This window comes from Macaca thibetana, chromosome X, assembly GCF_024542745.1.
Source record: "Macaca thibetana thibetana isolate TM-01 chromosome X, ASM2454274v1, whole genome shotgun sequence".
Classification (NCBI taxonomy): Eukaryota; Metazoa; Chordata; class Mammalia; order Primates; family Cercopithecidae; genus Macaca; species Macaca thibetana.
The window spans coordinates 60,603,179-60,616,524 of NC_065598.1; the positions used below are offsets into that span (position 1 = coordinate 60,603,179).

Sequence of the window (13,346 nt, forward strand, 5' to 3'; positions counted from 1 at the left end):
GAGCTTAGTCTAGCCCAGCTCTCACTCCTCTTTTGACATTCTTATCATCACAGCACAAAAAGCAAGATACATATGGGGAAAGTTCAGTTTTAAAAGGAGGTATTAAGATACTTTTTTCATATACATACTCAATTCAATTTATTTTATACTTTTATGATAGTATTTACCATGTTTCAGGCATTGTTATAAGCACTTATAAACATTCACTTTATAATTCTTGTATCTTGACTTTTTAAAACTCTAAAAATATTCAAGGTATTATTTTATCTCTATTTTACAGATGAAGGAAGCGAGACACAGAAAAGTTAAACAACTCGCCCAAGGTTACAAAAGTAGTAAATGTTGAAGCCGGGATTTTAACCTGAGCAGACTGGCTCTAAAGCTTTAATCACTAAGCTATGCTGTATAAAAGAAGCATGTTGTACTTCTTATAAATGAAGAGGTCTAAGCATAAATCTAATGATTAAGATTAAATTATGATCTTTAGGATGGGTAAGGCATAAAGTAATGTTGGGGTGCTGAAGTAATTAGAAAACATTACTTACAGGTGTAAAAATAAACACACACACATGCCTGTGCATGCACACACACACACACACACACATATATATATGTGTATATATATATACCTATATATATATATATGTGTATATATATATACCTATATATATATATATATATATATATATATACCTAGGTAAAATCCTGTCTTAGGACAGAGAGATGGTCTAAATTAGTGCTGCCCAAGGTAAAGTCAATAAGGCCTTAGCATCAGCATAACCTGAGCCCTTTTTATAAATTCAAAATCTTATGCTTAAGATTCTGCATTTTTATCAAGTTCCCATATGCTACAGATACTGCTGGTTCTTGAACTACATTTTATGGATAGCAGGCTTTAAATTACTTCAAGATGCTTACAAACATAGTTCAGGAAGTTAGCAGAAACTATTCTACCTAAAAATAATTTAGCTAATCCCCAGGAATATTACAATGTAGAATAAAATGACTACGATGACCAGAGTCAATAACTTGAAAAAAGAGGAGTAATACAATTCAGACCACAAAAAGATTATTACAATAGGTCCTTTGAAGAAAAGGTTTTACAGCAATTTAAAAATTATACTTGAAATTTCAAGAAACTACCATATAGACAGCATGTATGCACAACTCTTTAAGACCCTTTGATACTTCTTCTCATGAACATACCCATGTTTCTTTCCGGGCTGCACCAGAAGCCTCCACATAGATCAGGTGGGTTGCAGTAAGATAAAGAATCCCATTAGCTGGTTTCTTACTCACATAACGATCCACCAATTTCACATTTTCTACCTGTTATTGGAGTAAAAAATACTGATTAAGTTACCAACTCACCACCTGTGATTGAAGTGGGGCCATTCAAAGCAAGATAAATGCTGTTAATTTGCTACAAAACTTGAGTTTTTCCAGTTCCTACCAAGGTGGCAAACTAGTATGATCCGTATTACCTTTTCTGAAATCAGCACTGGAAAAACTATGAAAGTGAGAGGAAAACCTGTATTCTAGAAAAGATAAAAATTCTAGACAAAGTTTACAAGATGAGGTATGTATAACTGGAAACTATATAGAACCTGAGAGCTTGCTGCGGTACTTATCTTGTTGGAAGAAGGTACAGCTATTGTATGTGTAAAAAAATCAGTGAGGGTAAATAACATGAAGATAGATCTTACATTACAGGGCAAGAATAGAATAAAACAGAAAAGGAGAAAAACAAAACAAAACAAAACAAAAAAAGGAGTACCATAAATAAAACACATAAAAAGAAATGCCAGAATTAAATCCCAATATAAAAGTAATTGCAATAAATGTACATGAATTAAACTTACCAATTAAAAGAAAGACACAGACTAAAACAAAAGATTCAACAATATTCATACTAGAAGAGATATACTTTAGAGTCACAGACAAACTGAAAATAATAAGATATGCCAGGCAAATATAAACTAAAATAAAGCTGAGGTAGCAGTCTCAATATCTGACTAAATAGAATTTACATGACAAAAATCAATAGGACAAGAAGATATAGCCATCATAAATATAAACATATTGTATAATACAGTCTCAAAGTATATCAAGCAACTAGCAGAACTGCAAAGAGAAAAGGAACAAGTGCATATGGATACTTTAATACTCTTCTTAGGAACTGATAGGTCAAGCAGACCAAAAAAAAAAAAAATCAAATGAAGATACAGAACACTTACACATTACAACTAAAAAACTCAAGCTATTATATACCGAGTAGGACTCTATATCCAACAAATCGAACATTCAAGACAACAACAACAAAAAAATTCCAAAAAGAGATCATGATTATAGCCGTAAATGAAACATCAATAAATTCCAAACGTTGAATATCATACAGTTTAGGCTCTCCAACCACAATGCAATAGCACTGGAAATTAATAACAAAATAATAGCCAAAATTTAACAAATGTTTGAAAACACAATAGCTTATTATTAAATTAACCTTGAGTTAAAAAGAAAAAAGAAAGGAAACTAAAAAAGATTTAAAAGTGAATGATAATAAAAACACAAATAAAAATTTGTAGGACGGAGTTAAACAAGAACTAAGTAGTAAATGTACAGCAGTAAGTTTATCATGAAATGAGAAAGGTTAACGACATACTAGTTAAACAGTCAATGTAATGGAAATAGCAAAATTACAGAGAAATAAGATGGTAAAGGACAGAAATTTAAAACCAGAGAATCCTCCTCCACAGATACACACACACAGCCTGAACAGAAAAGATTAACAAACCAGAATTTAATTATGTCAAAAGGTTAATAGGATAGATCATTGCTAAAAAAGAGAAAAGATGCAAATAAAATACAGAATGAAAAAGGGAAAACATAAAAAGTTAAAACTATGAGTATTATGAAAAACAATATGCTAATAAATTGGAAAACTTACAAGAAATATTTTTAAATATCAAGAAAAAAATAAAATGGCAATGGTAGTCAAAGATTTTCCCTAACAAAACCCTCAGGTCCAGATGACGTTATAGGTTTATTCTACCGAACTTCCAAAATATAATTAATTACTACCTTATCCAATTGACTCCGGTCACTGGAAAAAAAATAAAGTTACTCAGTCCATTTTATGAGGGCAATTTAATCTTGATTCTAAAATCAAATAAAGACAATTATAAAGTAAGAAAGTTTAGGGCTATTTCATTTATGAAATATAGACACAAAAAATGCTAAATAATGTTAATGAATCCAACAGTATATTTTTAAAAATACATTTTGATCAAGTGCAGTTTATCACAAGAAAGCATGGGGAGTTCAACATCAGAAAATGTCAATGTAATATATCAGCAAGACTAAACAGAAAAATTATATGCTTTATCTCAATTGATACAGAAAAAGCAGCATTTAATATAGCTTAATTCTATTTATAATGATAATCCTTAGTGAACAAGGAATAAAAGTAAACATCCTTAACTTGGTAAAAATTATATACAAAAAACCTACAAAGAATGTTATGAATAATGAAGAAACTAACTGCATTAATTTAAAATCATGAACACGACAAACTTGACTATCACTGCTACTGTTTTAAATATCGTGGCTAAATACTATGAGGAAAGGGGGCGTGGAATTAAGAAATGCAAGGATCAGAAGGGAAGTTCTATATTTGGCACCACTTACAGAGAAGGTAATCATTCAACCAGAAAAAAAAAAAAATGAAAGAAAAGAATCAACCAAACTCTCAGAGCTAATATAAAAGAGTTCAACAAGGATACCAAATATAATATCAACCTACAAAAGTCAATAACATTTTCCTACACCAGCAATGACCACTTAGAAAACATAAAAATACCATTCATGATGGCAACAAAAATTATATAGAATCTAGAAATTAGCTTAATTAACCAAGCATATACAAGACCTTTACAGAGTAAACTTTAAAAGTCTAATGAAGGATATAGAATACAATCTAAAGAAATAATGTCTATGCTCTTGGATAGGACAACTTAATATAATAAAAATGGCAATTATCCCTCAAATTAATCTATAAATTCAATACAATTTCAATCATATTTCAAAGTGGATTTTCTAATAAACTTATTCTAAATTTACATAGAAGAACAAAACCCCACAAATTGCTAAATCAAACTTAAAACAAAGTAAGGAGGGTAAGATTTGCTCTACTAGGTATTAAAACATACTCCAAGCTGTGGGGAAAAAAAACCACCACCACCACCACCAACAACAACAACAAAAACCTCTAGTACTATTGCAAAAACAGAAAAATAAACCAATGGAAAAGGACCAGAGCTCAAAATCAGACTGATGTGAAAAATGGGAGTCTAACAGAGCATAAACATGGCACTACAAATTGACAGACAAAAGAGTATTTACTAGATGTGTTGGGGAAACAGTATTAGTACACGCAGTAAGATAAAGCCATATCCCTACCTAACACCATATACAAAACTAGATTCTAGATGCATCTATATGTAACTTTTACACAAAACTATAAAGTTATTGGAAAATGCAGAGTACCTTGGATCTATGAACAGGGAAAGACTTTTTAAAAATTAATAACAGAATGGGAGAAAATAGGTGCAACTCCTAAAACTAACAAGGAATTATTATCTAGAATATACAAGGGACTTTTGTAACTCAACAAGAAAAAGAGGCCCCAAAAGAAAATATATGAAGCATAAGAACAGGCAAGTTGCGTAAGAGACAATCCCAGAAGCATACAACCATGAGAAGAAGCTCAAAACATTGGGAATAAAATAAAGTTAAATTAAAATAAGATATTGCTTTAAGACTACAAGATTTGCAAAAACTAGAAAGCAAGAAAATGCCAAGTGCTGGTAGGGTTGAAGGCATATAGGAATCCTCATCCACTATAACCAGGGGGTTACAGACAGGTGGGGTCATTCAGAAGGGCAATCTGGAACTACTTAATCAAAAAAAATATACATATATGTTTCCTACGACTCAGCAATTCTATTCCTGAAAATGGGCCCAAAGAAATGTTCATGTAGGTCTACAAGAGGACATGTAAGGATGAATATGTCCATCACTTTGAGAATAGTCAGGTAACATAGTCTGGATACTTGTCCCGACCCAAATCTCATGTTGAAATATAATACCCAATGCTGGCGGTGGGGCCTGGTGGGAAGTGAATGGATCATGGGGGTGAATTCCTCATGAATGGTTTAGCCCCATCCTTTGGTACTGTCCTCATGATAATGAGTGAATTCTTGTGAGATCTGGTTGTTTAAAGGTGTGTGGCACCTCTCACTCTTTTGGTCCTGCTCCAAACATGTGAGATGCCTGCTCCTCACCTACAATTTATGCCATGATTGTAAGCTGTCTGAGGCCTACCCAGAGGCGGATGCCTGTGTTATGGTTTCTCTACAGACTGCAGAACTGTGAGTCAATTAAACCTCTTTTCTTTAAAAATTACCCAGTCTCTTCCGTTCTAAGATGGCTGATTAGGAACAGCTACAGTCTACAGCTCCCAGCGTGATCGACACAGAAGACAGTGATTTCTGCATTTCCAACTGAGGTACCTAGTTCATCTAATTGGGACTGGTTGGACAGTAGGTGGAGCTCATGGAGGGCAAGTCAAAGCAGGGTGGGGCATCGCCTAACCCAGGAAGTGCAAGGGGTGGGAGATTTCCATTTCCTAGCTAAGGGAAGCCATGACAGACTGTACCTGGAAAATCGCGACACTCCTGCCCAAATACTGCACTTTTCCAGCAGTATAAGCAAACGGCACACTAGGAGATTATATCCCATGCCTAGCTCAGTGGGTCCCACGCCCACAGAGCCTTGCTGACTTCTAGCGCAGCAGTCTGAGATCAACCTGCAAGGCAGCAGCCAGGCAGTGGGAGGGGTGTCTGCCATTGCTGAGACTTGAGTAGGTAAACAAAGCTGCCAGGAAGCCCAAACGTGGTGAAGCCCACTGCAACTCTGCAAGGCCTGCTGCTTCTCTAGAGCCCAACTCTCGGGGGACAGAGCAAAGCTGAACAAAAGGCAGCAGAAACGTCTGCAGACTTAAACATCCCTGTCTGACAGCTCTGAAGAGAACAATGGTTCTCTAAGCACGGTGTTTGAACTCTGAGAAAGGACAGACTGCATCCTCAAGTGGGTTCCTGAACCCTGTTTAGCCTAAGTGGTAGACACCTCCCAGCAGGGGCCAAATGACACCTCATACAGGTAGGTGACCCTCTGGGATGAAGCTTACAGAAGAAGGATCAGCCAGCAATATTTGCTGTTCTGCAATATTTGCTGTTCTGCAGACTCCGCTGGTGATACGCAGGCAAACAGGGTCTGGAGTGGACCTCCAGCAAACTCCAGCAGACCTCCAGCTGAGGGACCTGACTATTAAAAGGAAAACTAACAAACAGAAAGGAATAGCGTTAGCATCATCATCAACAAAAATGATGTCCACACCAAAATCCCATCTGTAGGTAACTAGTATCAAAGACCAAAGGTAGATAAAACCACAAAGATGGGGAGAAACCAGAGCAGAAAAGCTGAAAATTCTAAAATCCAGAGCATCTCTTCTCCTCCAAAGGATCGCAAAATTGACCACATAATTGGAAGTAAAGCACTCCTCAGCAAATGTACAAGAACAGAAATTATAACAAACTGTCTCTCAGACCATAGTGCAATCAAACTAGAACTCAGGACTAAGAAACTCAAAACCGCTCAACTTCATGGAAACTGAATAATCTGCTCCTGAATGACTACTGGGTACATAATGAAATGAAGGCAGAAATAAAGAAGTTCTTTGAAAACAATGAGAACAAAGACACAACATACCAGAAACTCTGGGACACATTTAAAGCAGTGTGTAGAGGGAAATTTATAGCACTAAATGCACACAAGAGAAAGCAGGAAAGATCTAAAATTGACACTCTAACATCACAATGAAAAGAACTAGAGAAGCAAGAGCAAACACATTCAAAAGCTATCAGAAGGCAAGAAATAACTAATATCAGAGCAGAACTGAAGGAGATAGAGACACAAAAAACCCTCCAAAACATCAATGAATCCAGGAGTTGGTTTTTTGAAAAGATCAACAAAATTGATAGACCGCTAGCAAGACTAATAAAGAAGAAAAGAGAAAAGAATCAAATAGACGCAATAAAAAATGATAAAGGGGATATCACCACCGACCCCACAGAAATACAAACTACCATCAGAGAATACTATTAACACCTCTATGCAAATAAACTAGAGAATATAGAAGAAACGGATAAATTCCTGGACACATACACCCTCCCAAGACTAAACCAGAAAGAAGTTGAATCACTGAATAGACCAATAACAGGCTCTGAAACTGAGGCAATAATTAATAGCCTACTAACCAAAAAAAAGTCGAGGACCTGACGGATTCACAGTCGAATTCTACCAGAGGTACAAAGAGGAGCTGGTACCATTCGTTCTGAAACTATTTCAATCAATAGAAAAAGAGGGAATCCTCCCTAACTCATTTTATGAGGCCAGCATCATCCTGATACCAAAGCCTGGCAGAGACATGACAAAAAAAGAAAATTATAGACCAATATCCCTGATGAACATCGATGCAAAAATCCTCAATAAAATACTGGAAAACCGAATCCAGCAGCACATCAAAAAGTTTATCCATCATGATCAATTCAGCTTCATCCCTGGGATGCAAGGCTTGTTCAACATAGGCAAATCAATAAACATAATCCATCATATAAACAGACAAAAATCACATGATTATCTCAATAGATGCAGAAAAGGCCTTCAACAAAATTCAACAGTCCTTCATGCTAAAAACTCTCAATAAACTAGGTATTGATGGGTTGTATCTCAAAATAATAAGAGCTATTTATGACAAACCGACAGCCAATATCATACTTAATGGGCAAAAACTGGAAGCATTCTATTTGAAAACTGGCACAAGACAGGGATGCCCTCTCTCACCACTCCTATTCAACATAGTGTTGGAAGTTCTGGCTAGGGCAATCAGGCAAGGGATGTAAAGGACCTCTTCAAGGACAAGTACAAACCACTGGTCAACGAAATAAAACAGGATACAAACACATGGAAGAACATTCCATGCTCACGGATAGAATCAATATAGTGAAAATGGCCATACTGCCCAAAGTAACTTACAGATTCAATGCCATCCCCATCAAGATACCAATGACTTTCTTCACAGAATTGGAAAAAACTACTTTAAAGTTCATATCAAAACAAAACAGAGTCCGCATTGCCAAGACAATCCGAGGCAGAAAGAACAAAGCTGGAGGCATCAGGCTACCAGACTCCAAACAATACTACAAGGCTACAGTAACCAAAACAGCATGGCACTAACACCAAAACAGAGATAGACCAAAGAAACAGAACAGAGACCTCAGAAATAACACCACACATCTACAGCCGTCTGATCTTTAACAAACCTAACAAAAACAAGCAATGGGGAAAGAATTCCCTATTTAATAAATGGTGCTGGGAAAAATGCCTAAGGATACGTAGAAAGCTGAAACTGGATCCCTTCCTTACACCTTATATAAAAATTAATTCAAGATGGATTAAAGACTTAAATGTTAGACCTAAAACCATACAAACCCTAGAAGAAAACCTAGGCAATACCACTTAGGATATAGGCAGGGGCAAGGACTTCATGACGAAAACACCAAAAGCAATGGCAACAAAAGCCAAAATAGACAAATGGGACCTGATTAAACTAAAGAGCTTCTGCATGGCAAAAGAAACTACCATCAGAGTGAATAGGCAACCTACAGAATGGGAGAAAATTTTTGCAATCTACTCATCTGACAAAGGGCTAATATCCAGAATCTACAAAGAACTTAAAGAAATTTACAAGAAAAAAGCAAGCAACCCCATCATAAAGTGGGCAAGGGGAATGAACAGACATTTCTCAAAAGAAGATATTTATGCAGCCAACAGACACATGAAAAAATGCTCATCATCACTGGTCATCAGAGAAATGCAAATCAAAACCACAATGAGATACCATGTCACACCAGTTAGAACGGCAATCACTAAAAAGTCATGAAACCACAGATGCTGGAGAGGATATGGAGAAATAGGAATGCCTTTACACTGTTGATGGGAGTGTAAACTAGTTCAACCATTGTGGAAGACAGTGTGGCGATTCCTTAAGGATCTAGAACTCAAATACCATTTGACCCAGCAATCCCATTACTCGCTATATACTCAAAGGATTATAAATCATGCTACTATAAAGACACATGCACACGTGTGTTTACTGCGGCACTATTCACAATAGCAAAAGCTTGGAACCAACCCAAATGTCCATCAATGATAGATGGGATTAAGAAAATGTGGCACATATATACCATGGAATACTATGCAGCCATAAAAAAAGGATGAGTCCATGTCCTTTGAAGGGACATGGATGAAGCTGGAAACCATCATTCTCAGCAAACTATCACAAGGACAGAAAACCAAACACTGCATGTACTCACTCACAGGTGGGAATTGAACAATGTGAACACCTGGACACAGGGCAGGGAGCATCACACATGGCGGCCCGTCATGGGGTAGGGGGCAGGGGAAAGGATAGCATTAGGAAAAATACCTAATGTAAATGACGAGTTGATGGGTGTAGCAAACCAACATGGCACATGTATACCTATGTAACAAACCTGCACATTGTCCACATGTACCCCAGAACTTAAAGTATAACTTAAAAAAAATTATCCAGTCTCAGGTATTTCTTTATTGCAATGTAATAACAGGCCAATTCAGAAGGTCAAATGTGGTGGGATATTATGCAGCTATTAGAAGCAATGGGTTAGACATACATACAGCAAAATAAATATGACAGTGAAAAAAGTAAGAAAGAGAATGACATACAGAAGGCATCACTATATAAACTAAAAATTCATGTGTATAAAACAACTATCATGTTTTGAAAGACACATTCTAATTCAAATCACATTAATCATATTAGAATGCTTGCCTGTGATGGGGGAGTGGAATGGGGAAAAAACAGGCTAATTAAATAAAAATGAGAGGTAGCTTTTCATGGACTAATGATGATAAGTACCAAGAATTGAGGAGTACGTGATGAACTCAATGCAATATACCTGAGGTTAGAAAAATAGAACAAAAGAAACTAAAATACCACCTTTTCTTTTCAGAAACATGAGAAACAATCTTAGATATTTAAACGGTGTTGTATGATGTTGGCCTCTTTAACTCAGAGGTGAATGAGTGGTTCAGAACTCATGCTATTAACATGTATGTCCATACCCTTAGGTGTCATGATTTTCATTTACATACACACAAACAAAGGAAAGGCAAGATGCCTGTGAACATAAAGTCGCCAGCCTAATGATCTTTTCATTTCATATATTCTCTTGTTGACATCCACAAGTCATTAGCCCAAAGTCTATCGGTGTGACAAATTATGTAGGCAAATTACATATAGCTAAAAGGGATAACACAAAAATGGCATCAGCTTTTTCCCTGAAGACATTTAAGAACAGGATATTCATTTATCTACTGAGGCCTTGATGCTTTCTTTTATACAGTCAAGTACCACATAACAACATTTCAGTCAACGATGTACCACAAATACAATGGTGGTGGGAGCAATAGATTATATACCATATAGCCTAGGTGTGTAGTAGGTTTGTGTAAGTACACTCTATGTTGTTCACACAATGACAAAATTGCCTAGTGAAGCACTTCTCAGAACATATCCCCATGGTAAAGTGATGCATGACTGTAACTGTAAATGTGCTCTAATTAGGGATCCTCAATATCCAAGACAGACCAGATATGGTGGATCAAGCCTGTAATCCCAGCACTTTGGGAAGCCAAAGTGGGAGGATTGCTTGAGCCCAGGAGTTCAACACTATCCTGGGTGACATAGCAAGAACTTGTCTCTACAAAAAACAATAAAAATAATTAGCCAGACATGGTGGTGCATGCCTGTAATCCCAGTTACTTGGGCGGCTGAGTCAGAAGGATCACTTGAACTCAGGAGTTTGAGGCTGTGATTGCACCATGCCACTCCACACCAGCCTAAGTGAGACAGCAAGACCCTATCTCAATCAATTAACAAATCAATCAGTATCAAAAATATTCTCCTTATTATTCTTCTAAAGTATAAATACCTTATTTACATTTATAAGAAAAGCATTACAAGCTCAACAGATGAAGGAGCCAAAGAACATGAACAGATAATTCACATATGAGAACATAAAAATGTGATGAGTTAAATTTCACTAGTAATGACAGAAATGCTAAATTTAAATGACATGGAGCTACTATTTTATACGTATTAAATTTGCAAAACATCAAATACTGCATGGTTGTGGTAAAACTGCTATGCTTATACATTGCTGATTGCAATGCTATATCACTTTTAGAAAGCAATACGGAAAAACTGTCAAGAACATGTAAGTATGAACCAGTATCCTTTGACCCAATACCCCATTCTTAGCAGTTTATCCTCTGAAGTCTATCCTTATACATTGCTGATTGCAATGCTATATCACTTTTAGAAAGTAATATGGAAAAACTGTCAAGAACATATAAGTATGAACCAGTACCCTTTGACCCAATATCCCTACTCTTAGAAGTTTATCCTCAGAAAATCAAATTTATACACATGAGAATATTCCCTGAGATTCTGCCAATAATAGGAGAAAACTAGAAATACCTATATGTCCAATAATAGGGGAAAGGATTTGGTAAATTTAAGAACATTATATTAAAATTGACTATTAAGTAGATATATAATACTAAGGTTTCTAGATAGGTGCCTTTCACATATTAAGTGTCCAAAAAATTAATTAGATCTGAAATTTGGTGCTGTTAAAAATCTTTCAAGAACTGTATAAAAATACTTAACATAATAATAAATTTAAAAGTTAAGTAAAACTATTATAAATATGTTAAACAATGTCGGTATGCATACAAAGACTGAATGAGAACATAATGGAATGAAAACGGTAGCCTAAATGTAGAATGACAGGATTTGGTGTAATCCTTAATGTTAAGATTTTTAAACCTTATTTTTTATTATGAAATAATTATAGATTCATAGGAAATTGTAAAAAAAAAAAAATTTACGGGAAGGTCCTAAGGACCTTTTGCCCAGTCTCCCAAAATTTAACATCTTACAATAACTATAGTAAGCCATCCAAACCAGGAAAATGATATTGGTACAATCCACAGATCTTACTCAGATTATACCAGTTATATATGTAGTTATACATGTATACTATGTACAGTTATAAATTGTGTGTGTATGGCTATATGCAATTATATCACATGTACAGCTTTGTGTAACAATCACCACAGTCATGATACATACATACATACCACAAAACTCCCTTCTGCTATTTCTTTAAAGTCACACCCATCCCTTCTCCATCGAACCCTTGGCAAACACTAATCTGTTCTTCATCTCTACAATTAATTTTTAAAGAATATTATACAAACAGAACCATTCAGTATGTAACCTTTTGAGATTGGCCTTATTCACCCAGCATAATTCTCTTAAGATTCATCCAGGTGTTTGCATATATCAATAGTTTACCTCTTTTCATTGATTAGCAGTATTGCAACTGTATGGACATATCACAAGTTATCTAACCATTTACTCACTGAAGGGACATATGGGTAGTTTCCAGTTTTGGGCTATTATGAATAAAGCTGCTATGAACATTAGTGCACAAGTTTCCGCATGAAAACAGGTTTTCATTTCTCTGGGATAAATGGTCAAGAGTGCAATTTCTGTAATGTTTTTCAATGACAAATTAAAATGCATACGTATGCACTTAAAGGAAAAGAGTACTTCACTGTCAGACAAATAACTCTAACAGGGCTGGGCCAATCAATCCACAGACACCAATAACACCAATCTAGGGAGTATGTCCAAGCCAAAAGTGGGAACAAAGAGAGATGATAAACACTGTGCTATACTCTACATGTGTTATCTCATTTAATCCTCATAATAACTATTTAAGATAGATGATATTGTTAATCCCATTTCATATATGTGGAAACTGGGTCTCAGAGAGGTAAATTAACTTATCGAAGACCACATGGGTGGTTAAGTGGTGAGGTAAAGGCAGGCAGTGAGAAGCAAGAACCCAAACTCTTAACCATTTGATATGGTTTGGATTTGTGTCCCTTCCCAAATCCTATGTTGAATTGTAATCCACAGTGTTAAAGGAGGGGCCTGGTGGGAGGTGATTGGATCATGAGAGCAGATTTCCCCCTGGCTGTTCTCATGATAGTGAGTTCTCATGAGATCTGGTTGTTTAAAAGTGTGTAGTATATCCCTCTCTCTCTCTCTC

General features: G+C 35.8%; 1 protein-coding gene across 2 annotated transcripts in view; it reads right to left on the reverse strand.

Annotated features, from left to right (window-relative positions):
• Positions 1-13,346, reverse strand: part of MTMR8 (myotubularin related protein 8) — a 120,178-nt gene that overhangs the window by 86,267 nt on the left and 20,565 nt on the right. For both annotated transcript variants that reach the window (XM_050776904.1, XM_050776906.1), the window contains exon 2: positions 1,207-1,329. In XM_050776904.1, coding sequence (XP_050632861.1) covers positions 1,207-1,329 — 123 coding nt within the window. The remainder of the gene's footprint in view (positions 1-1,206; positions 1,330-13,346) is intronic.